The sequence below is a fragment of the Pelobates fuscus genome, chromosome 11, assembly GCF_036172605.1.
Source record: "Pelobates fuscus isolate aPelFus1 chromosome 11, aPelFus1.pri, whole genome shotgun sequence".
In the NCBI taxonomy this organism is placed as follows: Eukaryota; Metazoa; Chordata; class Amphibia; order Anura; family Pelobatidae; genus Pelobates; species Pelobates fuscus.
The window spans coordinates 40,226,157-40,253,842 of NC_086327.1; the positions used below are offsets into that span (position 1 = coordinate 40,226,157).

A 27,686-nucleotide genomic window follows, 5' to 3' on the forward strand; every position below is an offset into this window, starting at 1 on the left:
CAAGACCACTTAATGTTATCTCACATATATATTATTATTAAGTGTTCTTGCATAGCAAGACCACTTAATGTTATCTCACATATATATTATTAAGTGTTCTTGCATAGCAAGACCACTTAATGTTATCTCACATATATATTATTATTATTATTAAGTGTTCTTGCATAGCAAGACCACTTAATGTTATCTCACATATATATTATTATTATTATTCTTATTATTCTTATTATAGCCAAATTTGCCACCCTAACTCCTCCCACAGTTTTTACACTACATAGTCAAAAAATTACCAAAACGTGCAGATTGTTCCCAATCGGATTGCTATTACTTTGTGGAATGTTTCACCGAATGGTTCTCGGAATATCGTCGTTCTTGTGGCGAAATTTGTCCCATAGGAATGAATGGCAAAGCTAGAGTGGGAGCTGGCAAAAGTTGAAAAATCAGGACATGATTTCTAAACTGCCACCACTCCCTCATTTTCAAGCCCACCTACACAAATCTTATATCAAAACGTTCAGCTATCCCTGCTGCCACTAAAAATGTCCACGGCTAAGCCATAGTCCTGATTGTTTTCGCAATATGACCATTTGTTTGCAACTCACGCAGTCCATTGACATTCATTGAAACGCCACTCTGCAAAGCTCACATTTGAAGGGCAATTTCTAAACTGCGACTGTGCCTTCCTTGTTAATATCTCAGAGACATACTATACATCAAAATGTAGGTCTGGGTCTTGTGATTCTCACAATATAAAGCTCTTAACTGTAGGATTTATAGTTTTTAAAATACGACCTTTTGAAGATGGCAACCGCAAAAATACTCTGACCTGTGCAAGGCTGCAGCAGCAAGTGATGTCATAGACAAAACCGTTTACACCCGCTAATTTTTTTATAACTGTATGTTTTAATGTAACTGTGAAGCACTTTGGGCAACAACATTGCAATTAAATGTGCTATATAAATAAATACTAACAGTTACTCCGCCCACTCTAGTTGTAGACTACTGATGGAGGCAAGAACACTTCACACAATTTCCCCAGAAATTGTAGCTTTTCTAGTTATTATTATTCTTATTATAGCCAAATTTACCACCCTAACTCCTCCCACAGTTTTTATACTACATAGACCAAAATTTACCAAAACGTGCAGATTGTTCCCGATCGCGTTGCTATTACTTTGTGGAACGTTTCGCCGAATGGTTCACGGAATATCGTTGTTCTTGTGGCGAAATTTGTCCCATAGGAATGAATGGCAAAGCTAGAGTGGGAGCTGGCAACAGCTGAAAAATCGGGACATGATTTCTAAACTGCCACCACTCCCTCATTTTCAGGCCCACCTACACAAATCTTATATCAAAACGTTCAGCTATCCCTGCTGCCACTAAAAATGTCCACAGCTAAGCCATAGTCCTTATAGTTTTCACAATATGGCCATTTGTTTGCAACTCACGCCGTCCATTGACATTCATTGAAACTCCACTCTGCAAAGATCACATTTGAAGGGCAATTTCTAAACTGCGACTGTGCCTTCATTATTAATATCACAGAGACATACTATGCATCAAAATGTAGGTCTGGGTCTTGTGATTCTCACACTATAAAGCTCTTCGCTGTAGAATTTATAGTTTTTAAAATACAACCGTTTGAAGATGGCAACCGCGAAAAAACTCTGGCCTGTGCAAGGCTGCAGCAGCAAGTGATGTCATAGACAGGGCCTGCTAATGTTTTTATAAATGTATGTTTTAATGTAACTGTGAAGCACTTTGGGCAACAACATTGCAATTAAATGTGCTATATAAATAAATAATAACAGTTACTCCGCCCACTCCAGTTGTAGACTACTGATGGAGGCAAGAACACTTCACACAATTTCCCCAGAAATTGTAGCTTTTCTAGTTCTTATTATTCTTACTATAGCCAAATTTGCCACCCTAACTCCTCCCACAGTTTTTACACTACATAGACAAAAATTTTCCAAAACGCGCAGATTGTTCCCGATCGGATTGCTATTACTTTGTGGAACGTTTCGGCGAATGGTTCTCGGAATATCGTCGTTCTTGTGGCGAAATTTGTCCCATAGGAATGAATGGCAAAGCTAGAGTGGGAGCTGGCAAAAGCTGAAAAATCAGGACATGATTTCTAAACTGCCACCACTCCCTCATTTTCAGGCCCACCTACACAAATCTTATATCAAAATGTTCAGCTATCCCTGCTGCCACTAAAAATGACCACAGCTAAGCCATAGTCCTTATAGTTTTCACAATATAACCATTTGTTTGCAACTCACGCAGTCCATTGACATTCATTGAAACTCCACTCTGCAAAGCTCACATTTGAAGGGCAATTTCTAAACTGCGACTGTGCCTTCATTGTTAATATCTCAGAGACATACTATACATCAAAATGTAGGCCTGGGTCTTGTGATTCTCACAATATAAAGCTCTTCACTGTAGGATTTATAGTTTTTAAAATACGACCGTTTGAAGATGGCAACCGCAAAAAATACTCTGACCTGTGCAAGGCTGCAGCAGCAAGTGATGTCATAGACAGGGCCTTTTGCACCTGCTAATGGTTTGTATAACTGTATGTTTTAATGTAACTGTGAAGCACTTTGGGCAACAACGTTGCAATTAAATGTGCTATATAAATGATAACAGTTACTCCGCCCACTCCAGTTGTAGACTACTGGTGGAGGCAAGAACACTTCACACAATTTCCCCAGAAATTGTAGCTTTTCTAGTTATTAAGTGTTCTTGCATAGCAAGACCACTTACTGTTATCTCACATATATATTATTATTATTATTATAGCCAAATTTGCCACCCTGAGAAAACAATAACTATCCCCTACTGAGATAGTGAGTGATATACTAAAGTGCCTGAATAAAAGCAGCTCAACACAAAAAGTGGAATACCTTAATCCACAATAAAGTGCAAAATATAAGAATAAAAAGGTATAAACAATATACCAGCAAGTGGAGCGCTATAATGAATATTAATATAAATAATGAGGGGGTATACTCACCCCTCCAACATAGTGATACAATGTGTCCAAATGTACATACAAAGTAAAACAACAAAAAGAGAGAATATAGTGCAGAAGGTTTACAAAAATAAAAAATGAATAATAGTAGCAATTGGTTGAAACCACTCACGTGGGTTGGAGCCTATAAGCTATTGGCTCCGTAAGTGACTCCTTTTTGCTCTTGAGGCAGCAACACACCCCTTTATCCCAAACGATGTTCTCCCGAAGATATGGAACAAGCAGAGAGAGAGAACCTCATAGGTGGTATTGTACAGATAGTGTATACAAAATAGTGAGATAGTAATTGTTATGCTCACCTTAGACAGAGCCTTGAATTCCTGGCTCTGAGGTTTGTTGGCAATATGCTAATTTATTGGGATAGCATTCCCCACATAGTGTTCCTGGAGGCTAGAAAGGACTATATGGACTGATATAAAAAAATAACGATTTATTGTAGAGATAAAAAATAATAAAAACAATATTAAGACTTCTCAAAAGCATATAAGCTAAAAGGTAGAAAGTCCAAGTATAAAAGTCCAAAACTCCAGCTAAACGCGTTTCACTCTTGTATGAGCTTCCTCAGTAGCTGTGAAGTAGCCTCAGGAATCTTCCACTTTAAGTGTTCTAAAGTTAATTCGGATTCTCCCTTTGGGGTCACAGGAAGTGTGATTATCCAATCATAAGGTCAGAGTCTCTTTCAAATTTCTTATACTGATCACCTGTAGTAAAAAAGCTTACATTGGCTGAATTGCCTGTCAATCAATTAAAAAACTTGATTAGAACGAATTCTATTGGTGGTTGGATGGGGCTTTCTTTTTAAAATTTCTTATATTGATCACCTGTGGTAAAAAAGCTTGCATTGGCTGAATTGCCTGTCAATCAATTAAAAAACTTGATTAGAACAAATTCTATTGGTGGTTGGATGGGGCTGTCATGCATAGCACCCATTATGGGCAGTGGTTGGCGGAAGTGACATCACTTCCGCCCTCCAACATCTTCCCAAATGTCATTGTTAATAAAAAAAAAAAAAAAAAAAAAAAAAAAAAGACATTATGGGCAGTGGTTGGCGGAAGTGACATCACTTCCGCCCTCCAACATCTTCCCAAATGTCATTGTTAAAAAAAAAAAAAAAAAAAAAAAAGCGGAATGAATATTAACAAAGTAAAATAAATAGATGGGTACAATAACAGAGAGGTATCCCTCAAATATAACATAAAATAAAAGGGATTACCAAAATGGGGGTCGATTAAAAACTTACTGAATGAGAGAGTGCAATCAAAACAAACTCCTCCCATTGGAATTCAAGACTTCATTTTTTAAAAGGACATAAAACCAAATGGTATAAATTTGCAGTTGGTGCAGATATAATATGATAGTGTTAAATATATGTTAAAGATAATTAAAGGAAATGACAGAGTTCAAAATCTATATTTAGACCTTTGGGTTGTAAAGTCTCAAGGCTAAAAATCCACCTCATTTCATTTTGAGCTAAAATTTTGTTAAAATCACCGCCTCTCCAATTCCCTAAAGTTTTGTGTATGCCCATAAATATGAGCCCCTGAGGATTGCTGTTGTGTGTAATCTTGAAATGATTGGATACACTGTGTCCTTCATATCCCTTCTTAATGTTCCTTATATGCTCTTCTATCCTAATAAGTAGATTACTTTTTGTGCGGCCCACATACTTGAGGCCGCATGGACATTCCAATAGGTACACTACATTGGTTGAATGGCAAGTGATGAGATTGTTTATGTTGAACTCTTCATTTTCTTTAGTACTTTTGAATTTCCCTACATGTCTTTTTTTGCTTCCAGTGTTCCTGCACGCCAAACATATTCCACAACCAAAGAAACCTTTCCTAGTATCAATTGGCTTTATGCTGCATGGTTTTCTAATGTGGTTCCTTACTAGTAATTTTTTCATGTTAGGTGCCCCTCTAAAGATCACCTTGGGTTTGTCTGGTAGAATGGTGGACAGGACTGGGTCTTCCTTTAGGATTGACCAGTGTCTGTTAATAATTTTTTTAAAATGACGGTTACCATGACTGTAATTACAGAAAATAGGTATGTTGTCATTATCATTAAATCTTTCTTTATTCTCATTAATCCCTTTACCTGTTAATAGGGTTTCTCTCTTAATTGCCATTACTTGATTAAGATCTTTGGTTAGATCATCTTGTTTATATCCTTTTTCCAACATTTTACCTTCTAATTTATGCGACTGTTCAATAAATTTAGTCTCCTCAGTGCAGTTTCTTTTTATCCGGATAAATTGGGATTTGGGGATTCCCATAAGCCAAGGTGTAAAATGACAGCTCGTGGTGTGAATAAAACTATTTACATCTACTTTTTTAAAATGAGTGCTAGTTTTGATTTTATTATCTTCAATAAAAATGTCAAGATCTAAAAAGTTCACTCTCGTTTTGTTAAAATCCGTAGTGAGGGCTATGCCCCAATCATTATTGTTCAATGTATTAAGGAAGTTGGTTAGTGATTCTTCTGTGCCTTCCCAGATAAAAAACAGGTCATCTATGTAACGGCGATAGGTAACGAGGCCCGTCGCCCAGCCTGCCCCATGATGGATAAACTGGAGCTCCCAATATGCCATAAAAAGATTGGCATAGCTGGGCGCGAACCTCGGTCACCCACTACAGGTGATCAGTATAAGAAATTTGAAAGAGACTCTGACCTTATGATTGGATAATCACACTTCCTGTGACCCCAAAGGGAGGATCCGAATTAACTTTAGAACACTTATAAAGTGGAAGATTCCTGAGGCTACTTCACAGCTACTGAGGAAGCTCATACAAGAGTGAAACGCGTTTAGCTGGAGTTTTGGACTTTTATACTTGGACTTTCTACCTTTTAGCTTATATGCTTTTGAGAAGTCTTAATATTGTTTTTATTATTTTTTATCTCTACAATAAATCGTTATTTTTTTATATCAGTCCATATAGTCCTTTCTAGCCTCCAGGAACACTATGTGGGGAATGCTATCCCAATAAATTAGCATATTGCCAACAAACCTCAGAGCCAGGAATTCAAGGCTCTGTCTAAGGTGAGCATAACAATTACTATCTCACTATTTTGTATACACTATCTGTACAATACCACCTATGAGGTTCTCTCTCTCTGCTTGTTCCATATCTTCGGGAGAACATCGTTTGGGATAAAGGGGTGTGTTGCTGCCTCAAGAGCAAAAAGGAGTCACTTACGGAGCCAATAGCTTATAGGCTCCAACCCACGTGAGTGGTTTCAACCAATTGCTACTATTATTCATTTTTTATTTTTGTAAACCATCTGCACTATATTCTCTCTTTTTGTTGTTTTACTTTGTATGTACATTTGGACACATTGTATCACTATGTTGGAGGGGTGAGTATACCCCCTCATTATTTATATTAATATTCATTATAGCGCTCCACTTGCTGGTATATTGTTTATACCTTTTTATTCTTAAAATTTGCCACCCTAACTCCTCCCACAGTTTTTACACTACATAGACGAAAATGTACCAAAACGTGCAGATTGTTCCCGATCGGATTGCTATTACTTTGTGGAACGTTTCGCCGAATGGTTCACGGAATATCGTCGTTCTTGTGGCGAAATTTGTCCCATAGGAATGAATGGCAAAGCTAGAGTGGGAGCTGGCAAAAGCTGAAAAATCAGGACATGATTTCTAAACTGCCACCACTCCCTCATTTTTAGGCCCACCTACATAAATCTTATATCAAAACGTTCAGCTACCCCTGCTGCCACAAAAAATGTCCACAGCTAAGGCATAGTCCTTATAGTTTTCACAATATGACCATTTGTTTGCAACTCACGCAGTCCATTGACATTCATTGAAACTCCACTCTGCAAAGCTCACATTTGAAGGGCAATTTCTAAACTGCGACTGTGCCTTCATTGTTAATATCTCAGAGACATACTATACATCAAAATGTAGGTATGGGTCTTGCGATTCTCACAATATAAAGCTCTTCACTGTAGGATTTATAGTTTTTAAAATACGACCGTTTGAAGATGGCAACCGCCAAAATACTCTGACCTGTGCAAGGCTGCAGCAGCAAGTGATGTCATAGACAGGGCCTTTTGCAACTGCTAATGTTTTTATAACTGTATGTTTTAATGTAACTGTGAAGCACTTTGGGAAACAACGTTGCAATTAAATGTGCTATAAAAATAAATAATAACAGTTACTCTGCCCACTCCAGTTGTAGACTACTGGTGGAGGCAAGAACACTTCACACAATTTCCCCAGAAATTGTAGCTTTTCTAGTTAAGTGTTCTTGCATAGCAAGACCACTTACTGTTATCTCACATGTATATTATTATTATTATTATAGCCAAATTTGCCACCCTAACTCCTACCACAGTTTTTACACTACATAGACGAAAATTTACCAAAACGTGCAGATTGTTCCCGATCGGATTGCTATTACTTTGTGGAACGTTTCGCCGAATGGTTCACGGAATATCGTCGTTCTTGTCTCGAAATGTGTCCCATAGGAATGAATGGCAAAGCTAGAGTGGGAGCTGGCAAAAGCTGAAAAATCAGGACATGATTTCTAAACTGCCACCACTACCTCATTTTCAGGCCCACCTACACAAATCGTATATCAAAAGGTTCAGTTATCCCTGCTGCCACTAAAAATGTCCACAGCTAAGCCATAGTCCAGATAGTTTTCCCAATATGACCATTTGTTTGCAACTCACACAGTCCATTGACATTCATTGAAACTCCACTCTGCAAAGCTCACATTTGAAGGGCAATTTCTAAACTGCGACTGTGCCTTCATTGTTAATATCTCAGAGACATACTATACATCAAAATGTAGGTCTGGGTCTTGTGATTCTCACAATATAAAGCTCTTCACTATATGATTTATAGTTTTTAAAATACGACAGTTCGAAGATGGCAACCGCAAAAATACTCTGACCTGTGCCAGGCTGCAGCAGCAAGTGATGTCATAGACAGGGCCTTTTGCAACTGCTAATGTTTTTATAACTGTATGTTTTAATGTAACTGTGAAGCACTTTGGGCAACAACGTTGCAATTAAATGTGCTATATAAATAAATAACAGTTACTCCGCCCACTCAAGTTGTAGACTACTGGTGGAGGCAAGAACACTTCACACAATTTCCCCAGAAATTTTAGCTTTTCTAGTTGTTATTCTTATTATAGCCAAATTTGCCACCCTAACTCCTCCCACAGTTTTTACACTACATAGACAAAAATATACCAAAACGTGCAGATTGTTCCCGATCGGATTGCTATTACTTTGTGGAACGTTTCGGCGAATGGTTCTCGGAATATCGTCGTTCTTGTGGCGAAATTTGTCCCATAGGAATGAATGGCAAAGCTAGAGTGGGAGCTGGCAAAAGCTGAAAAATCAGGACATGATTTCTAAACTGCCACCACTCCCTCATTTTCAGGCCCACCTACACAAATCGTATATCAAAACGTTCAGCTATCCCAGCTGCCACTAAAAATGTCCACGGCTAAGCCATAGTCCTGATAGTTTTCACAATATGACCATTTGTTTGCAACTCACGCCGTCTATTGACATTCATTGAAACTCCACTCTGCAAAGCTCACAATTGAAGGGCAATTTCTAAACTGAGACTGTGCCTTCATTGTTAATATCTCAGAGACATACTATACATCACATTGTAGGTCTGGGTCTTGTGATTCTCACAATATAAAGCTCTTCACGGTAGGATTTATAGTTTTTAAAATACGACCGTTTGAAGATGGCAACCGCAAAAATACTCTGACCTGTGCAAGGCTGCAGCAGCAAGTGATGTCATAGACAGGGCCATTTGCACCTGCTAATGTTTTTATAACTGTATGTTTTAATGTAACTGTGCAACAACGTTGCAATTAAATGTGCTATATAAATAAATAATAACAGTTACTCCGCCCACTCCAGTTGTATACTACTGGTGGAGGCAAGAACACTTCACAATTTCCCCAGAAATTGTAGCTTTTCTAGTTATTATTATTATTATTATAGCCAAATTTGCCACCCTAACTCCTCCCACAGTTTTTACACTACATAGACAAAAATATACCAAAACGTGCAGATTGTTCCCGATCGGATTGCTATTACTTTGTGGAACCTTTCGCCGAATGGTTCTCGGAATATCGTCGTTCTTCTGGCGAAATTTGTCCCATAGGAATGAATGGCAAAGCTAGAGTGGGAGCTGGCAAAAGCTGAAAAATCAGGACATGATTTCTAAACTGCCACCACTCCCTCATTTTCAGGCCCACCTACACAAATCGTATATCAAAACGTTCAGCTATCCGTGCTGCCACTAAAAATGTCCATAGCTAAGCCATAGTCCTGATCGTTTTCACAATATGACCATTTGTTTGCAACTCACGCCGTCCATTGGCATTCATTGAAACACCACTCTGCAAAGCTCACATTTAAAGGGCAATTTCTAAACTGCAACTGTGCCTTCATTGTTAATATCTCAGAGACATACTATACATCAAAATGTAGGTCTGGGTCTTGTGATTCTCACAATATAAAGCTCTTCACTGTAGGATTTATAGTTTTTAAAATACGACCGTTTGAAGATGGCAACCGCCAAAATACTCTGACCTGTGCAAGGCTGCAGCAGCAAGTGATGTCATAGACAGGGCCTTTTGTACATCTGCTAATGTTTTTATAAATGTATGTTTTAAAGTAACTGTGAAGCAATTTGGGCAACAACGTTGCAATTAAATGTGCTATATAAATAAATAATAAGTTACTCTGCCCACTCCAGTTGTAGACTACTGGTGGAGGCAAGAACACTTCACACAATTTCCCCAGAAATTGTAGCTTTTCTAGTTCTTATTATTCTTATTATAGCCAAATTTGCCACCCTAACTCCTCCCACAGTTTTTACACTACATAGACAGAAATATACCGAAATGTGCAGATTGTTCCCGATCGGAGTGCTATTACTTTGTGGAACGTTTCGCCGAATGGTTCACGGAATATCGTCGTTCTTGTGGCGAAATTTGTCCCATAGGAATGAATGGCAAAGCTAGAGTGGGAGCTGGCAAAAGCTGAAATATCAGGACATGATTTCTAAACTGCCACCACTCCCTCATTTTCAGGCACAGCTACACAAATATCAAATATCTTATATCAAAACGTTCAGCTATCCCTGCTGCCACTAAAAATGCCCACGGCTAAGCCATAGTCCTGATAGTTTTCACAATATGACCATTTGTTTGCAACTCACGCCTTCCATTGACATTCCTTGAAACTCCACTCTGCAAAGCTCACATTTGAAGGGCAATTTCTAAACTGCGACTGTGCCTTCATTGTTAATATCTCAGAGACATACTATGCATCAAAATGTAGGTCTGGGTCTTGTGATTCTCACAATATAAAGCTCTTCGCTGTAGGACTTATAGTTTTACAAATATGACCGTTTTAAGATGGAAACCGCAAAAATACTCTGACCTGTGCCAGGCTGCAGCAGCAAGTGATGTCATAGACAAAGCCTCTTACACCTGCTAATGTTTTTATAACTGTATGTTTTAATGTAACTGTGAAGCACTTTGGGCAACAACATTGCAATTAAATGTGCTATATAAATAAATAATAACAGTTACTCCGCCCACTCCAGTTGTAGACTACTGGTGGAGGCAAGAACACTTCACAATTTCCCCAGAAATTGTAGCTTTTCTAGTTATAAGGTGTGCTAAGTAGTACTATTCCTATCAGTTTAATCCCTGTTACGTCCCCTATCAGGGGACGTGTATATGGCATCGATTTTAGGAACCGGGAGATGGAAAAAGATGCTTGGTCGGTCCTCCTACTTCAAATTTGGGGCACTGCGCGTGCAATCTAATGTGCCACCAGAAAGGAGTGGTGTGTTAAGTAGTACTATTCTTATCAGTTTAATCCCTGTTACGTCCCCTATCAGGGGACGTGTATATGGCATCGATTTTAGGAACCGGGAGATGGAAAAAGATGCTTGGTTGGTCCTCCTACTTCAAATTTGGGGCACTGCGCGTGTAATCTAATGTGCCACCAGATAGGAGTGGTGTGTTAAGTAGTACTATTCTTATCAGTTTAATCCCTGTTACTTCCCCTATCAGGGGACGTGTATATGGCATCGATTTTAGGAACCGGGAGATGGAAAAAGATGCTTGGTTGGTCCTCCTACTTCAAATTTGGGGCACTGCGCGTGTAATCTAATGTGCCACCAGATAGGAGTGGTGTGTTAAGTAGTACTATTCTTATCAGTTTAATCCCTGTTACGTCCCCTATCAGGGGACGTGTTTATGGCATCGATTTTAGGAACCGGGAGATGGAAAAAGATGCTTGGTTGGTCCTCCTACTTCAAATTTGGGGCACTGCGTGTGTAATCTAATGTGCCACCAGGTAGGAGTGGTGTGTTAAGTAGTACTATTCTTATCAGTTTAATCCCTGTTACGTCCCCTATCAGGGAACGTGTATATGGCATCGATTTTAGGAACCGGGAAATGGAAAAAGATGCTTGGTCGGTCCTCCTACTTCAATTTGGGGCACTGCGCGTGCAATCTAATGTGCCACCAGATAGGTGTGGTGTGTTAAGTAGGACTATTCTTATCAGTTTAATCCCTGTTACGTCCCCCTCATCAGCCTTTTTTAGTCGAATGTATCGCCCACTGTCAGTCCCTTTGGGATCCATCCCTCATTCATCTTAATAAAGGTGAGGTAATCTAGACTTTTTTGACCTAGGCGACTTCTCTTCTCAGTGACAATACCTCCTGCTGCACTGAAGGTCCTTTCTGACAGGACACTTGAAGCGGGGCAGGCCAGAAGTTCTATCGCAAATTGGGATAGCTCAGGCCACAGGTCAAGCCTGCACACCCAGTACTCAAGGGGTTCATCGCTCCTCAGAGTGTCGATATCTGCAGTTAAGGTGAGGTAGTCTGCTACCTGTCGGTCGAGTCGTTCTCTGAGGGTGGACCCCGAAGCGCTGTGGCGATGCGTAGGACTTAAAAAGCTCCACATGTCCTCCATCAACAACACGTCTGTAAAGCGTCCTGTCCTTGCCGGCGTGGTCGTGGGAGGAGGAGGATTACTTTCACCTCTTCTCCTGTTAGATTCCCGTTGTGCTGTGACATCACCCTTATACGCTGTGTAAAGCATACTTTTTAATTTATTTTGGAACTGCTGCATCTTTTCCGACTTGCGGTAATTCGGTAACATTTCAGGCACTTTCTGCTTATACCGGGGCTCTAGTAGCGTGGACACCCAGTACAGGTCGTTCTCCTTCAGCCTTTTTATACAAGAGTTCCTTTCCCCCTGTTCTTCTTCTCTTCTAGCGGGCACCCACGTGACATCCACTGAGACATCGTCATCATCAACCGCTTCACTTGTATCTGACAACTCAGCAAAGGAAGCAGCAGCGGGTACATCATCATCATCACACCGTACGTCCTTGTGTGTAATGCTGCCTGACTGAGACATATCCCTGTTATCTACATCCTCTGGCAATAATGGTTGCGCATCCCTAATTTCTTCCAACTGATGTGTAAATAACTCCTCTGACAGATCAAGCGAAGCGGCTGTGGTGCTAGTGTTGGTGGTGGCGGGCGAGTGGTAACTTGAGAGGTGCCCGAAGCTAAGCTGGAGGAGGATGGTGCGTCAAGGTTCCGAGCGGAAGCTGTAGAAGATTGGGTGTCCTGTGTTAGCCAGTCAACTATGTCCTCAGAACTTTTCGAGTTCAGGGTACGTGGCGTCTGAACACTGGGCATTATTCTAGGGCCAAAGGGAATCACAGCACCACGACCACGACGGCCCCTGCGGGGTGGCCTGCCTCTGCCTGTCATTTTTTTTTTCAATTAGTGGTACTATGCGTACCAGCTACTGTGACAACAGATATGAGTGGCACTGTGCTCTGGCAAAAGTTGGCAGAGTAGACGCTGTAGGCCTGACACACACGCTTGCAGACAACTAACTGCTATTCAATCTATTACAGTCAAAATTTTATTTTTTATTTTAAATGTTTTTAAATATTACTGTTACACCAGATATGAGTTGCACTGGTGTGACACTGTGCCCTGGCAGGCCCTGAAACACACACGTGTGAAGGAAACTGACTGCTATTATTTCACTGTCAAATTTCTAGTTTTTTTTTTAATGTACACTACTGTTACACCAGATATGAGTTGCACTGGTGTGACACTGTGCCCTTGCAGGCCCTGAAACGCACACGCGTGAAGGAAACTGACTGCTATTAAATTACAGTCAAAAAAGTTGTTTTTTTTTTAAATGCAAGCTATTGTGACACCAGATATGAGTGGTGGCACTGGGCAAGTGGGCACAGTATACGCTGTGAGCCTGACACACATGCTGGCAGGCAGGCAACTGCAATTAGATTACACAGAAAAAAAAAAAGCAGACTGATGTTCTAGCCCTAAAAAGGGCTTTTTGGGGTTCTGTCCTTACAGCAGAGATCAGATGAGTCCTTCAGGACTGTAGTGGACACTGAATACACTAGCCTAGCTATCGATTTCCCTATTAAATCAGCAGCAGCTACACTGTCCCTCCTCTCACTAAGAATGCAGCTTCCGGGGGGCGGGGCCTAGCTGTCATGGAGGAAAGACGCACTTCGTGTGAACTCCCTCAATATCTCACTTTAAGCAGCTATCAACAAGCGAATTTCACCCCAGAAGGGGATGACCCAGCAATGTTGCTCCTACCTGACCGACCCGACATGCTTAATAGCGGTCAGCAACTCAACAGAGTCTTACTTACCTCCGCATGGCAAGTGTGGCCTGGTGCTCACCGGGCGGGAGAGGCGGCCGAGCTCCCGATCCTGGGATGCCCAGGAGCAGCTACTTCCCGGCAGGAGCTCTGCTACCCCCCCCCCCCGGACCGGTGGGGATTATCCCAGTCCACCCCTGAGAGGCTACCAGCAAAGCATGGCAGGATATTGAGTCTAAGCTGGACAGACTCTTTAATCAATTTTGGAAGCAAATAACAAGCAGGAAGCCCCAACAAGCTCCACCACAGCCCCAACAAGCTCCACCACAGCTAAGCAAAGCAGTCCCCATTAAAATCCACCAACGCAAAAGGCGTCGAAGACGGGACCGGAGGCACAAACAGAAATGCAGAGCCTGCCCCACGTCAAGCACTCGCCTCCACCTTAAGCCACCACAATCCCGCACCAGATGTGAAGCACCACCGGGACAGATCCGACCACCCGACAAAACAAGCTTCCACCACCTCAAGCCGCGAACCCGGCACTCAGCCAGAGACTTGCCTTTGTTGTTCCAGGTATCAGGGACTCCCAGGGTCTGCACCTGGCGCCCAGAAGGGATCGGATGAGCACAAGCAGTAAACAGCAGCCTGCCAAGCATGTCCCACTATAGCCAATCCTCCACACCATGCCTTTGATCACATGAACTGCTCTCTGCACATTAACTAATCGTAAAGTAGCAAGCGTTTAAACATGTCATTATTTCACCTCCTAAAGAATTTATTGTTGTAGTTCCTTACATGCCTTTACCTTAACCGTTCATGTATTATGTTATTCACTAGTCTCATCTCATGGGGCGACTCACACTTGATTTATAACTAGTGGTGGAGCTGCTGATATAAATACACAGTTGATAACGTGCACGCCACACCCTAAACATGACAGCCATCTTTCACAACAATGTACTTCTATATACTCATACCCTCAGTGCAACTAGCCATGATATACGCACGTTCAGCCTAGCATGCTCAAATATAACACACTTCTGTCTAAAAAAAAAAAAAATGCAGCTTCCGAATGAATCTAAAATGGATGCTGTCCAGGAGGTGGGAGGGTCTGGGAGGGAGGGTCTGCTGCTGATTGGCTGGAATGTGTCTGCTGACTGTGAAGTACAGGGTCAAAGTTTACTCAATGATGACGAATAGGGGGCGGACCGAACATCGCATATGCTCGCCCGCCGTGGCGAACGCAAACAAGCTATGTTCGCCAGGAAATATTCGCCAGCGAACTATTCGGGACATCTCTACATATCACACATGTCATGTGTCCTTAGGGGGTTAAAGGGACACTCCAGGCACCAAAACAACTTCATCTAAAAAAATTTGACATGGCGCCAGGAGGCCCCTGGAGGCATTCTTACCTCAAGCAGTTTAACTCCAAATTTGCTCCAGCAGCGATGTCCACTCCTCCCCAGTTGGCATTTGGATTTATTTTATACATTTTAAAGACAATTTTTAATTCACTTTGCAGTTCTAACAATTCACATTTATATGAATAAACCTGATAAAATCCAGTTTGAGAAGTCGTCTTAATGTTTAAAACATTGTGATTATATATACACACATTTCAATGGGTTACAAGTTTAAAAGCTAAATAAAAAAAAAACCAAAAAAAAAAAACAACTCCATGGAAACATTTAAATGTCTGTTTCCTCTCAGATTGAGATAATGAGGTGTTCAACCATTAGAGTAACTATTTGTCTAGGTGAGAGATCATTAGGCAGGTGATGTACACGCTAATTGCAGATATAAAACAAGACTCCCCCTCAGTGTTGAAGCTAGTAGGCAGTTCTTGGGACAACAGTGTTTGGACAGAGCTGTGATTTTTTTGGTGTGTGTATTGTTCTACATTGCCAGTATTGTTAATTTATTGGTGAGAAATTTAAGATCTTGCAGCAATGACCTCCCAAATCCGGCAGAACTATCAATTGGAAAGTGAGGCTGCTATTAACCGCATTGTTAACTTGGAGTTGAAAGCCTCTTATGTCTACCTGTCACTGGTGAGTGTCTCTTATTGTAATTCTTGTCTGTAACTTCCAACATGTGTGGTTATAAAGTATGTAAAACATGTAATTTTATATATGCAATGCCTTTAAAATATCAAAGCTGTTTAGTGGCTATAGTGCACAGACTAGCCCCTGGCTACACCCACTCCACAGCTAACAAGTGTCACTTTGATCCATTTGGAATGTTGGTAGATAGTAGTGTTGCTTTATAGCAGTTTTATTTTCTTTCACCTGATTTTTGCTTATAAACATGGTAGTTGGCACAGTGATGTGCTGATCCAAAAGGGCAGGTAGGGACCTGAATGAGGCAGACTAGGGTGTTCCTTGGTTATAACTGGTTTTGTGTTGGCAATAAGCAGTGTAATGTTTTATTGGCTCTTACACAATATGAAGTATGGTGCTGTAACTTCATATCTCAGTACAATTAAGCAGCTCCAGTACACCATGCTACAGTGAGCCCCACACATTTCAGTCTCCCTCTTGGTCTGCTTATCTCTGTAGAATAGGGTCCTTGGTGCTCTGAGGTTGTGGTTTAATATGCAGACTTGGTTTCTCCACTGTATACATGCCTCCAACCTGTGTGAAAACCTAGTGCACACTCAAATGGCTGCTCTTTGGGTTCATTCAGGTGCATGGAGTCTCAAAGCGGAGAGCAGCACATACACCAGGGAAATGCTCATGCATCCTGTTACTTTAGTAGGCTACCTCACAATTCCCATCAAGGTCTGAAAGCATGATTTCCTGGACAGAGAAATTGTTGACCCTGGTAAAGAGGTGCTATTTCCCAGGACTTTTTGATTTTCCTGTATTTATCAAGAACCCTGAAAATGCACACAGTACTAAACCCCACAAGTCCTATATCCTTGGATAGCTTGTCTCTCAGCGCTCAATCTGGTCATCTCACGATGGACCAGGCACTATTTGGACAAACTTCTCCCCCCCACCCCCCACATCTGCTGGATTGGATTTAAAAAAAAAAAAATACATGGAGGGCAGCATGGGTAGTGATCTGTCTGTTCCCCATGGGATGTGGATATCCTAGCAGATCTACCCTGCCCCAAGGAGATGAAATGCCTCCCTCATGGTAATATGGGAGTATCATTGACTTTAGAGATGGATACTACACACGTGTAGGAACCCCAAAAAATCTGGGGGATAGCATTTTTACTCACCGGGTATATTCTTATTCTGTAAACTAGGAGTTGTTTATCCCATTGTACAGCACTACTGAATTTGCAGTTGCTATATAAATGATTAAATAATAACATTAAAGGGTCACTACAGGGAAGGGGTTTTACTTACCCGGGAAAAGCGCCAGGATCCTCCGGATGCCGTGCCCCCTACTTCGTCAAAATGACGAAATAGGAGGGTGCGAGCAGGGAACAATAAAACGCTTCTATTCAGAAGCGTCATTGCTCTCTGGTGCGCATGCGCAGCTTTGCTGCACATGTGCAGATACTTCATAGGGCGGCATTCATGTCTCAACTAGGAAGCACCTCTAGTGGCCATCTGAGTGTCCACTAGAGTTATTCCTCAGCAGTAATGTAAATACTGCCTTTTTACGAAATGGCAGTGCTTACATTAAAAAGCCTGCAAAGACATGCTATAGACACCAGAACTACTACGTTTAGCTGTTGTGGTTCTGGTGACTATAGTGTCTCTTGAATATAGAGGGGGGGGGAAAAGAATCATCACAAATGTAAGAAATAAAATGCCTGTATCATTCTAAAAATTATTTTAAAAAATATGCACATTCCTAGCTTAATTTTTAGCACGACATATGACACAAACATTTTGTACTTTACAGATTACTCTTTATATATTTTTTTTATACATATACATGTTGTGTAATACTGCCCCTGACTTAGGGTGACCACATTTCCTAACTGCAATTCAGTGACACTTTCAGAAGTGCATTCCATACATTTTACTACCCGTCTCTACCCCTTCCATTTATATTAGTTAACCCCCCTACCCCTTCCACGCATGTTAACCCCCCTACCCCTTCCACGCATGTTAACCCCCTACCCCTTCCACGCATGTTAACCCCCTACCCCTTCCACGCATGTTAACCCCCTACCCCTTCCACGCATGTTAACCCCCCTACCCCTTCCAATTTTTCTACCTACCCCTCTCCCCCTCTCCTTATTAGTAGCCCCCCTAACGCTTTCCAACAATTTTTCTACCTACCCCTCCCCATCCATATTAGTAGCCCCCCTAAACCCTTCCAATTATTTTTCTACCTTTTGTCCCCCCTTTTACCTGACATAGCAGGGGGACCTCTGGACGTCCGGCAGGCGCAGTGTCAGACTGAGCGCCGTGTAGTCACATCACACCTGGCCAGGGCCGGTGCAAGGATTTTTGCCGACCTAGGCAAAAGTTACGTTTGCCGCCCCCCCATGTGACATCACAATGCCCCATCCATATGATCTGCCATGTTAGCTAACGTTAACGAACGCCAGTGCTGGAGTGCCGCCGTGTTTACATTAAAAGGCCTGCAGGGACAGGCTATAGACACCATAACCACTACATTAAGCTGCAGTGGTTCTGGGGACTATAGTGTTTCTTTAATGTGAGGTAAATTAGAGATTAGTGCCACGAATAATATGCTAGATTGCCTACTTACAAAAAGATGCGGATGATGGGCTCTAGCTGCAGTCTGGTGTAGAACAGGCTCTCTGGAGGCTGTTTGTAACTGTGGTCACAAAAATCAATGTTCTGGGAGAACGGGAAGCAGCTCCTTTTTTGGGGGGGCCCTTTACACAGCTCAAGGTCTGGGTACCAGGGTCCACCTTCATGTTCCACCAATTGTTCACAGGGGGCAGAGTGTCTAGGGGATGTCCTGATATGTGTAAGGGCGGCAAGGTGTGTTTCTGTGTATGTACGGAGTGCATTGTGTGTAAGGGTTGCATTGCTTGTGTGTGTCCAATTGTAATGCATTGTGTTTTTCTGTGTGTAAGGGGTGCATTGTGTGTGATGGATGTCAATCTCTCCTCTCCCTCCCTTGGCACTCTCTTCTCCCCTCCTCTCCCTCCCTTGGCACTCTCTTCTCCCCTCCTCTCCCTCCCTTGGCACTCTCTTCTCCCCTCCTCTCCCTCCCTTGGCACTCTCTTCTCCCCTCCTCTCCCTCCCTTGGCACTCTCTTCTCCCCTCCTCTCCCTCCCTTGGCACTCTCTTCTCCCCTCCTCTCCCTCCCTTGGCACTCTCTTCTCCCCTCCTCTCCCTCCCTTGGCACTCTCTTCTCCCCTCCTCTCCCTCCCTTGGCACTCTCTTCTCCCCTCCTCTCCCTCCCTTGGCACTCTCTTCTCTTCTCCCCTCCTCTCCCTCCCTTGGCACTCTCTTCTCTTCTCCCCTCCTCTCCCTCCCTTGGCACTCTCTTCTCTTCTCCCCTCCTCTCCCTCCCTTGGCACTCTCTTCTCTTCTCCCCTCCTCTCCCTCCCTTGGCACTCTCTTCTCTTCTCCCCTCCTCTCCCTCCCTTGGCACTCTCTTCTCTTCTCCCCTCCTCTCCCTCCCTTGGCACTCTCTTCTCCCCTCCTGACTATCTTGCATAAAAATGTTGTGTATCATTCTGAATCTTGTGAAAACCGGTGCTTTGTCAATATTCCAAATCCTATACTTTGTATATGAGTGGGATGGGAAAGCAGATGTAAATTTATTTGGCTTTAGTAAATATGTGACCACTCATCTACACCTGGATCAAAAATCTGGTATTTGGTGAAATGGTGTGTGCACCTTCAGTGCAACTAAACACTTAGCATTGATATACATATGGTTAAGCATGTTTAAAGCCGCACTGTCTCACAATACTTGCAAAATTTGCATTGTATGAAATACACACATTGACTGTCTGGAATTTCACTGAATTTCAAAAGATACTGAGACAAAGTAGGATCTACTTTTTCAGTAGTTTTCTACACCTGACACTTCTAGACACAGGGTGGAGCTACTGCCGTTTGTCCATACTGCACCTATCCCTAGTGACTGCTGCAGGAAATTGGCTCGGTCTATGGAAGATCCTGCAATCTCAGGACACTCCATAGACCTCAATGCTGTACTCACGCCAGCAGTAGAAGAGAGCCTGCTGAAGAAGATGGTGGCTCCCACGAGGGACTGGTTCAGGTAAACTAAACTCACCTAGGGTCCCCTCTGTCACAAGTCCCCAGACGGTGACAGTGCTGCTTTAAGCTGAATCGATTTTAAAAGCATCCTTCTAGTCTTGCTGTGCATCATGCAATTTGTGTTTACAGAACATCTTGTTAATAAAGTGACATTACGTAGATGACCTCTTCTAATAAATTGGTGACTATGCACTTGTAATCTGATTTTGTTGCTTCAGCAATTCTACTTTGATCGTGATGATGTTGCACTAGCCAAATTTTCCAAGTTTTTCCATGAGCTGTATGAGCAGAAGCAAGAGGAAGTTGAAGAATTTCTCAAGTACCAAAACATGCGTGGAGGAAGGATTGTACTCCAAGATATCAAGGTACTATGGACTGGAACAAGTCTAAATATCTAATTGCATACTTCATTCTAGAGCACAACAACCTGGTCAATTGGTGTTGACAATATTTTCTAAAAGGGTTATTCCAAGCACCATGACTATTTCAGTGGGTTTTTTTTGTGGTCCTGGACTTTTGATTTGAAACTCCACCTTTGGCAGGGTCATAGGGGTGTCATAATCCAGCCCAGAACGAGTCCCTGGCTAATATCAATTCTGTGCAGTGTTCATTGGCTGAGTGGTCGGCGGAAGCTCTGACAACTAACGTCAACCGCCACAGCTTCTGGCTTGTGCAGGAGTTGGAAGAACATTCCTAAACTGTTGGAAGCACTAGACACTGTCAGGGACCCAGGTATGGTGGCAAAGTGTTGCTTAATGGCTTACCCCATTACTGGGGAGCTGGACCAGAGTACTCCAGCAGGCTGTAGTGGTTTTGATGCTTGGAATGTCTCTCTAATACATAATGCTAAAATGTAAACCCCTTAAATACTCTGCTTGGAAGCTCCGGCCCAAAGTGTATTCCTGGAATTTGGTTACTGTGGTGACCTCACTAGATGAGGTTGGCCCTCATTAGCAATGAGGGAGATGATTCAAACTGCTGCTCTTTGGTATGAAAGCAGGACTTGTGCAGTGTACACACCCATAGTACTCTGCAACATGGACAGCCAGGGAAGTGTAGTCAGGCATTTTAGTTGGTGTAATGTGGCCATTCCGGTACAGCTAGCGATCACTCTGTAATCAGATGATGACATAGGTGGCAAGAGACACTGTCTAGATAGTAAGGGAACAGGCTGAAGGAAGATGAGTCTATGGGCAGCCATGTGGCCTTGCCAAAAGGTCGGTGTTCCTGGAATAACATTTTCTGAGCTATATAGAAACCATTGCTACATGTTGTGTAGTAGTGCTAAAATAGTTAAATGTGGAGTCTGTCATTAGACAGACTGGCTCATAGGATTTCCATAGTGGTATTTTTTTATATAAGTGCTATATACTCCTTCCCCCTTGGTACCACATCTGGTAATTGAGCTAACATAAATGCCATCTGTTAAGGATTCAGGACAGTCTTTCTCCTGAGAGGAGATCTGCACACATGGTTTACTAACACACAAAATTAAGCACTGCACTTGGGCCATAGCAATGGCTATAGTATTAATCTGCTTTACACAGTGTCCCCCAGTGAGGATTTAGTATGTAAGGGTTCACCTAACTGAAAGCAACATAGTAAAAAAAAACAAAACTATGTAAATGTGCATTGGAATTGGGCTATTGCAGACTGCCCAGATAACTTGTGCGTGCCAGCACTATGCAGTTGTCATTCCTAATGTCTACTCTTTTATGCAAAACCTGGCTTGTTGCAACTGTACCTGTATGGTATGCATGGAGCAATATTTGTTGGCGCAAACAAGGTCTTTCCTGCAAGTTCATGTGTTATGGCTTATTTGCTAACTGCAATTCTATTCTGATTTCATAAAATTATCCATATGTAGCAAACGTCCCCTTGTTCAGTTTGTGTCCATAGAAACTGGACAATAGGAATTGATGTACCAGAAATATTGATAGAAAACGGATCTCCCTCAGTGCTGGGGTCTTGACTCTAAATGACATGATCTAAATCTTTTGGTGAACATTCCATTCATTATTATATATTTTTTATGCTGGCACTCTAACACTCCCTACACCCAGGTTCTCTGCAATCTTTCACTGAAGATGTTGCTGTGTATTAATTTCTGTAAAATAGTCATACGCAGTTATCTTGTAACAAGGCTTTCTGGATTGTAGAAACCAGATGCTGACGAATGGCAGAATGGAACCCATGCCATGGAATCTGCTCTGAATCTTGAGAAAAGTGTGAACAATGCCTTACTAGAACTACACACAACTGCAAGAACCCACACTGACCCTCACGTGAGTACTGTGGATTTAAACTATAGATTGCTGTTAAACTTGTCCAATGGCAATCTGAGAACAATCAGTCCACACTTGACAACATGGGTATTAAACTATTATTGTGCAATAATTTTAAATTTGTCTGGGCTTTATAGCGGTTTGTAATTTTGTTTTCTTGTCCTTCAGATGTGTGACTTCTTGGAATCTAAATACTTGCATAAAGAGACAAAGTTGATTAAGAAACTAGGCGACCACTTCACTAACTTGAAACGTGTCAAGGCAACGGAAGTGGGCATGGGAGAGTATCTCTTCGACAAACTTACCTTGGGGGAGGACAGTAATTAAGCCTGTCCATTTGCCATTGGTTCTAACATAATTCATATGTTACTGTAGACTTCATAATGTAAAATGTATCAACTTTACACAAAATAAAGCTATTCAACTGACATTGATATGACATTGTCTACATTTTTCTCTCTAGTAAACATTTTTGTCTTTAGATCTAACTGCCAGGTTGAGTACTAAAACTTAAAGTGGACTAGAATAAGATGTGTTATGATGGGCACCACTAGTGGTTTTTAACAAGTCTTCCGCACAGCAGACTACACCGCCTTCAGACATGACTATTAACAAATGTGATGGTTTCAGAACCGTTTTGGCAACTTACCAGGGTTCACTGGGCACCTGCATCCACTGCAGTGAGAAGCTCCTGCAATGAGATAAGGGGCACTGGTGCAGGGCTAGGATCAAAGGCTGGTGGCCCTTACCTGACACTGTCAATGAGCTGGGCCTGCATGGCAGGAGCCTGGCAGAGCTCAGGTAAGTTGTAAAACTTTGGCTACTTGGTCAGGGAGGATTCCAGATCACTAATCTCTATAGTGGGCTTTAACTCAGATGTGTTCTGAAAAGCATGGGCTTTCAGGATGTTTGGGGGGTGTAATGAGAAGTCCTAATCCTTTTGTCCTCCCAGTGACTATCCCCTTGGTGAGATTAGAATCTCAATACAATGTCAGTCAATGCAATGTAACATGGGCAGTTACCTCTTTCTATGATTCTTCCCTCACTTTGATCTGAGGGTGAAAGGTAAAAAGATAATGTAACAGTATTACAAACTGTAACTGCAAAAAAAATGAATTTAAAGGGACACTCCAGGCACCCAGACCACTTCTGCCCATTGGCAGAACTCATAACATATCTGAGCATGACACATTGCATCAGAACCCCTAATCGAGCCTCCTGTTGACAGTGCTCCCACCATAACACAATCTCAGGAGGCACTCAGAACGTCTTGCTGGGTGCTCCTAAAATATCAACTTTTGAAAAGCTCCTGGAATAACAACTAGAGTTGATCTTTATAAGCTATAAAATTACTTTGACCTACTCATGAAGGATGGCATATTTTATCTTTTGGCTGCACAAATTAATTTGTATGCCAGTCAATATCTATAGCTGAAAGTATGTGGCACCAAATTGAAAAGAGGTTCTGGGTGCTGACATGAATTATGGAATTTGTGGGAGGTACTGGAATATGCATCCCCTCCCCTCCTTGCTACTCCTATTTCTTCCAGGGCTTATGAAGAGTATTAACTCAGTTTCCCTCATTTTAGTAACCTTCAGTGCCCCTAGAAAGGGACCTGTCAAAAAATAAATACTGAATTTTACATCCCTGACTAAAACCTCTGCCGTGAAAAAATCCTTTTGAAATTCAAGGTAAAATTGCTTTCCAAGAATTACATTTCATCTAAGTGGGCTTAACAGAATGAAATGTTAAATTGAGCACTTTTTTACATTTATGGAGGGGGGTCAGGAACAAAAGCCACCAGGCTGCCCTGGTTCTGTGGTGATGAGCAAAAATTGTATGGGATTACCTCCTCCCTTTAATGAAGAGATCACCTGTCGCCAGAACTTATACTAGCATAAAGTATGATACCTTAGCCTGTGGAAGAACCAGAAAACGTTCCTCGAGAAGCTGGCAAAATGCCCTGCACGATGAAGGGCTGGCCCTCGGGTACTCTGACAGATGTGTACATGTTGCCCACATCTCATGATGATCGTGATGTCAGTCCACAGAAGCAATGCACAAATGGAGAAACCATGGTGCTTTGAATAAAAAAAGTAGAATTTCAGAACACTCTGTACACGACTCATCATCCTCTGGGTTCCTAATCTCAGTTTGTCCTGATTACTCTGATTTCTATGTCTTCCGCTTATGCTCAGATATGAAAGTGACTACAATAAACTCAGAATAACCTGGGTTGATAACTTTTAAAACTGACATTGTGGGGCTGCCATATTGCCTCAAAAGTGATATAGGCCTAGAAAATAACATTACATTTTCAAGTTTAAAATGGGTGTAGCGGACTGGACCCTGCACCAGAGTCTGCCCCAGTTTCCTGGAGGGGACTGCTTGCTCGCCTCCTGCCCAGTGATTATGGTCCTGGGAAGATGGGACCCTTTAAAGAACTGCATTTGGACATATTGTACTTTATTGTACTGTGCTGACCTTTTAACAACAGTGAAGGAAAATACTGAAACTTTTTGGACACGTCCTCTTCCCCTCCCCTGGATCCATTGTTCTCCAGCAGGGTGTTGTCCCAGGGACACTGCCAGACTCTTGTGAAACTGGTTTGGGCCAGAAAGCCATGCTGGCAGTGGGTTTTAAAAATACTTTTGCTGACTTTTGAACCCCTGGTCTGATTCTTGCCATTTTTTAATATGTTGTTCCACTGAATGGATTGATTATGAAAATGTATGTTTTATGTTTGTGACATGTATATTTTAGAAGTTAGAAATATTGTGTAAAAACTGTATTCCTCTGCCTGTGATAATGAGATTAACCATTGTGTTCAGTAATCATATCACAGGCAGAGGGGAGGATTTTGTGTGGGAGTGCCTGTGTGTATTGTACGGATTGATTGGTTGTTCTGTAAAACCCTGTGGGCTGTACTGTGTTTGGGGATTGGGAATAAAAGAGGCTGTATGGGCCAGGACAGGGAGTTCCTGTTTTAAACCTCAAAGTGAAGTGTCGTCTCATTCTTGGGGCAGGATTTATTGTATGCTGTTCCAGTTTGACTGCTAGGAGTGTAAACCTATTCATATGGTTTCCTATTCAACTGTCTATAGCATTCATATGCTTGAGAGGATTTATATGCTTATTCGGTTCGGTGATTGTGGTGTCTGCCAGAGTGCTTGGAGTCCTCAGGAAACGCTAGGAGCATCCTTTAACGGAGGTACCCAGTCGGGGTGCCAGGCGATCCATTACAATGGGCATACAATATTTTACCCTAAAACCCTATGGGGTCATGGTTATATTCAACAAACAAGAAGGCTTTATTCCACAAACACTTAAGAATTCTACAATTTTCTGTAAACATGGAATTTGGGGGTGGGAAGACAATTACAACCACTAAATGTGGCCTGCATTTATTTTGATAGTAGCAAGACTAAACTTAAAATTTACCATTGGAATACTCTGGGTTGTATACTTTTGAAACTGGTGTGCTGTATTTGAAAGTTTATTACCCAAGCTACCATATTGTCTCAGAGGTGAAATAGACCCAGGAAATCAGTTTGGGCAAAACATGGGGCATGCCCATTTCAGTCTTTATACATGGGAAATTTGAGTTGCTTTCCAAAATCCTATAAGACCTGCACAGTGTACTTATGAGGAAATCCCTGAATAAAAATGAGTGTTTAGAGCAGTAAGACATAAGCATATCACCAATGAAATTGCAGTTTTTGAGTGAGCAATGCACCAAAATATGAACACTACATTTGTCCACGTTTTGGGGCTACTAAAGGCTCAACATACCCCATTTGGAATAACATGGGTTGTCTACTTTTGCAAATGGTTTGCCATGATGGTAACTTAGTTTCCTGGGCTTCCATAATGCCTCAAAGGCAGCATAGGCCCGGAAAATCAATCTGTCAAATTGTCATATTTGGCCCATACAAAGTCCAAAACCCTTGAAAACCTATACATGGGTGGTATTGTACTGGTTGAACATTACTGGATACAATTGTTTTTAGTTTTTGGCAGTAAAAATTGACATGCTGAACTTGGAAAATGACACTTAATTTCTCATACTTGTCTTAGATTTTATTCATATGAATATGATGTGAAATGAAATCCATATTTCTCTTAAACAAAATTATATAAGTGTGGGTACACTTAATATGAAAGAGGTAAATTATGGTTGAATGAACATTGCTCACATTCTAGGTTTGGTCTTGGCTCAGAATGTGGACAATTGTCTCTACTTAATGGGCGAAGTCCCTCTTAATTTTGGGGCTACAACATTCAAAAACTCAAAGGTGTATAGATGGAAACACAAAAGTCAGATGAAATATACAGGAATGGGTAGGCACGTGGTTATGAAATGCAATACAAATTTATCACAATGACAATGCATAACATCATGAGGAACAAATCAGACCCAGGTATGTCTGTAGACTGTAAAAACTAAATTTTCTCTCTGGTATATACATTTTGGTTAAACTACCTTTTATATAGACGTTTGTACAAATTAACCTGATATGACAGAAATAGGGGTGAATCTTCGGTCTATTTGCAGAGTGTTGACGCCATATACATGGATATAAAAACAATGCTCTATACCAGGGGTGCCCGACCCAGTCCTCAAGTACCCCCTATCAGTCCAGGATTTAGGGATTACCCTGTTGTGTCTAAAGTGTTATTTTTTCTTCTTTATTAAAACATCTTGGACACAACTGAGTAATACCTAAATCCTGGACTGTTAGTGGGTACTTGAGGTTTGGGTTGGGAACCACTGCTCTATACTATAAAAAGTTAAATTGTGAATGTGTTGTATGAAAAAGGAATTGGTAACCTACCCTGATAATGGATACAAGCACCTGCCATTAAGTAGTAAGTTTAAGATGGCTTTCTCCTACTCCAACCACACACTCTATGCATCACTATACAGTTGCTAAACAGGATGTACACAGCATTCTGGAGCTGTAGGACGGTTACAGTGTAACTGGACCGCTATAGAAAACATGATTTTATTTTGCATGTGTGCACGGTCACACAGTTGGAGTCGAACATCTGATTTGTATACTGGCCATAGTCTATTGTGCACAGAACAGCAGTAAGGCAACCTCACCAAAATCTTTTATTTTTCTTCTCAGAATGAGAACTAAAATTCCAGATGTGTTAATGTTTTTTTCACACACCGTTCTTCCAAAAGCTCCTGTGGTGGCTGCTGCCTTCTAGAATGTTCTCCAGATGAGAGAATTACTTTCTCAGAATATACAGGCTTGTCAATTCGCGGCTTGATGCTTCAGCTTCTGCAGCATTTTCTTCTTGGCTGACTTCAAGTGGAACATCATATTTGCCATTTCATCAGAAAATGTCTAGGAAGGAAAAACTAGATCAGTACTTTAATTCAAACATGTAAAGAATTGTAGAATTTGTTGACAAATGGACTGTTGCAGTTTGCACTTATACATATTCTATTTCAGGTGTGTCCAACCCACAGCCTGGTA

At 41.6% G+C, this 27,686-nt stretch overlaps 2 protein-coding genes across 5 annotated transcripts in view; one reads left to right on the top strand and one right to left on the bottom strand.

The window, feature by feature from the left end:
- The first annotated feature begins 15,549 nt into the window (after nt 1-15,549).
- LOC134577058 (ferritin light chain, oocyte isoform-like) lies at nt 15,550-22,615 on the top strand. Its single transcript, XM_063435699.1, has 4 exons — nt 15,550-15,786; nt 20,130-20,276; nt 22,071-22,196; nt 22,365-22,615. The coding sequence occupies exons 1-4, from the start codon at nt 15,685-15,687 to the stop codon at nt 22,521-22,523; spliced, it is 534 nt and encodes a 177-aa protein (XP_063291769.1). The 5' UTR covers nt 15,550-15,684; the 3' UTR covers nt 22,524-22,615.
- A 4,512-nt stretch (nt 22,616-27,127) lies between these two features.
- LOC134578157 (circularly permutated Ras protein 1-like) overlaps nt 27,128-27,686 on the bottom strand; it is a 110,331-nt gene continuing 109,772 nt past the window's right edge. For 2 of the 4 annotated variants that reach the window (XM_063437161.1, XM_063437160.1), the window contains one exon: nt 27,128-27,554. In XM_063437161.1, coding sequence (XP_063293231.1) covers nt 27,462-27,554 — 93 coding nt within the window. In that variant the 3' untranslated portion in view covers nt 27,128-27,461. The remainder of the gene's footprint in view (nt 27,555-27,686) is intronic. The other 2 variants (XM_063437162.1, XM_063437163.1) reach the window with 1 other exon arrangement.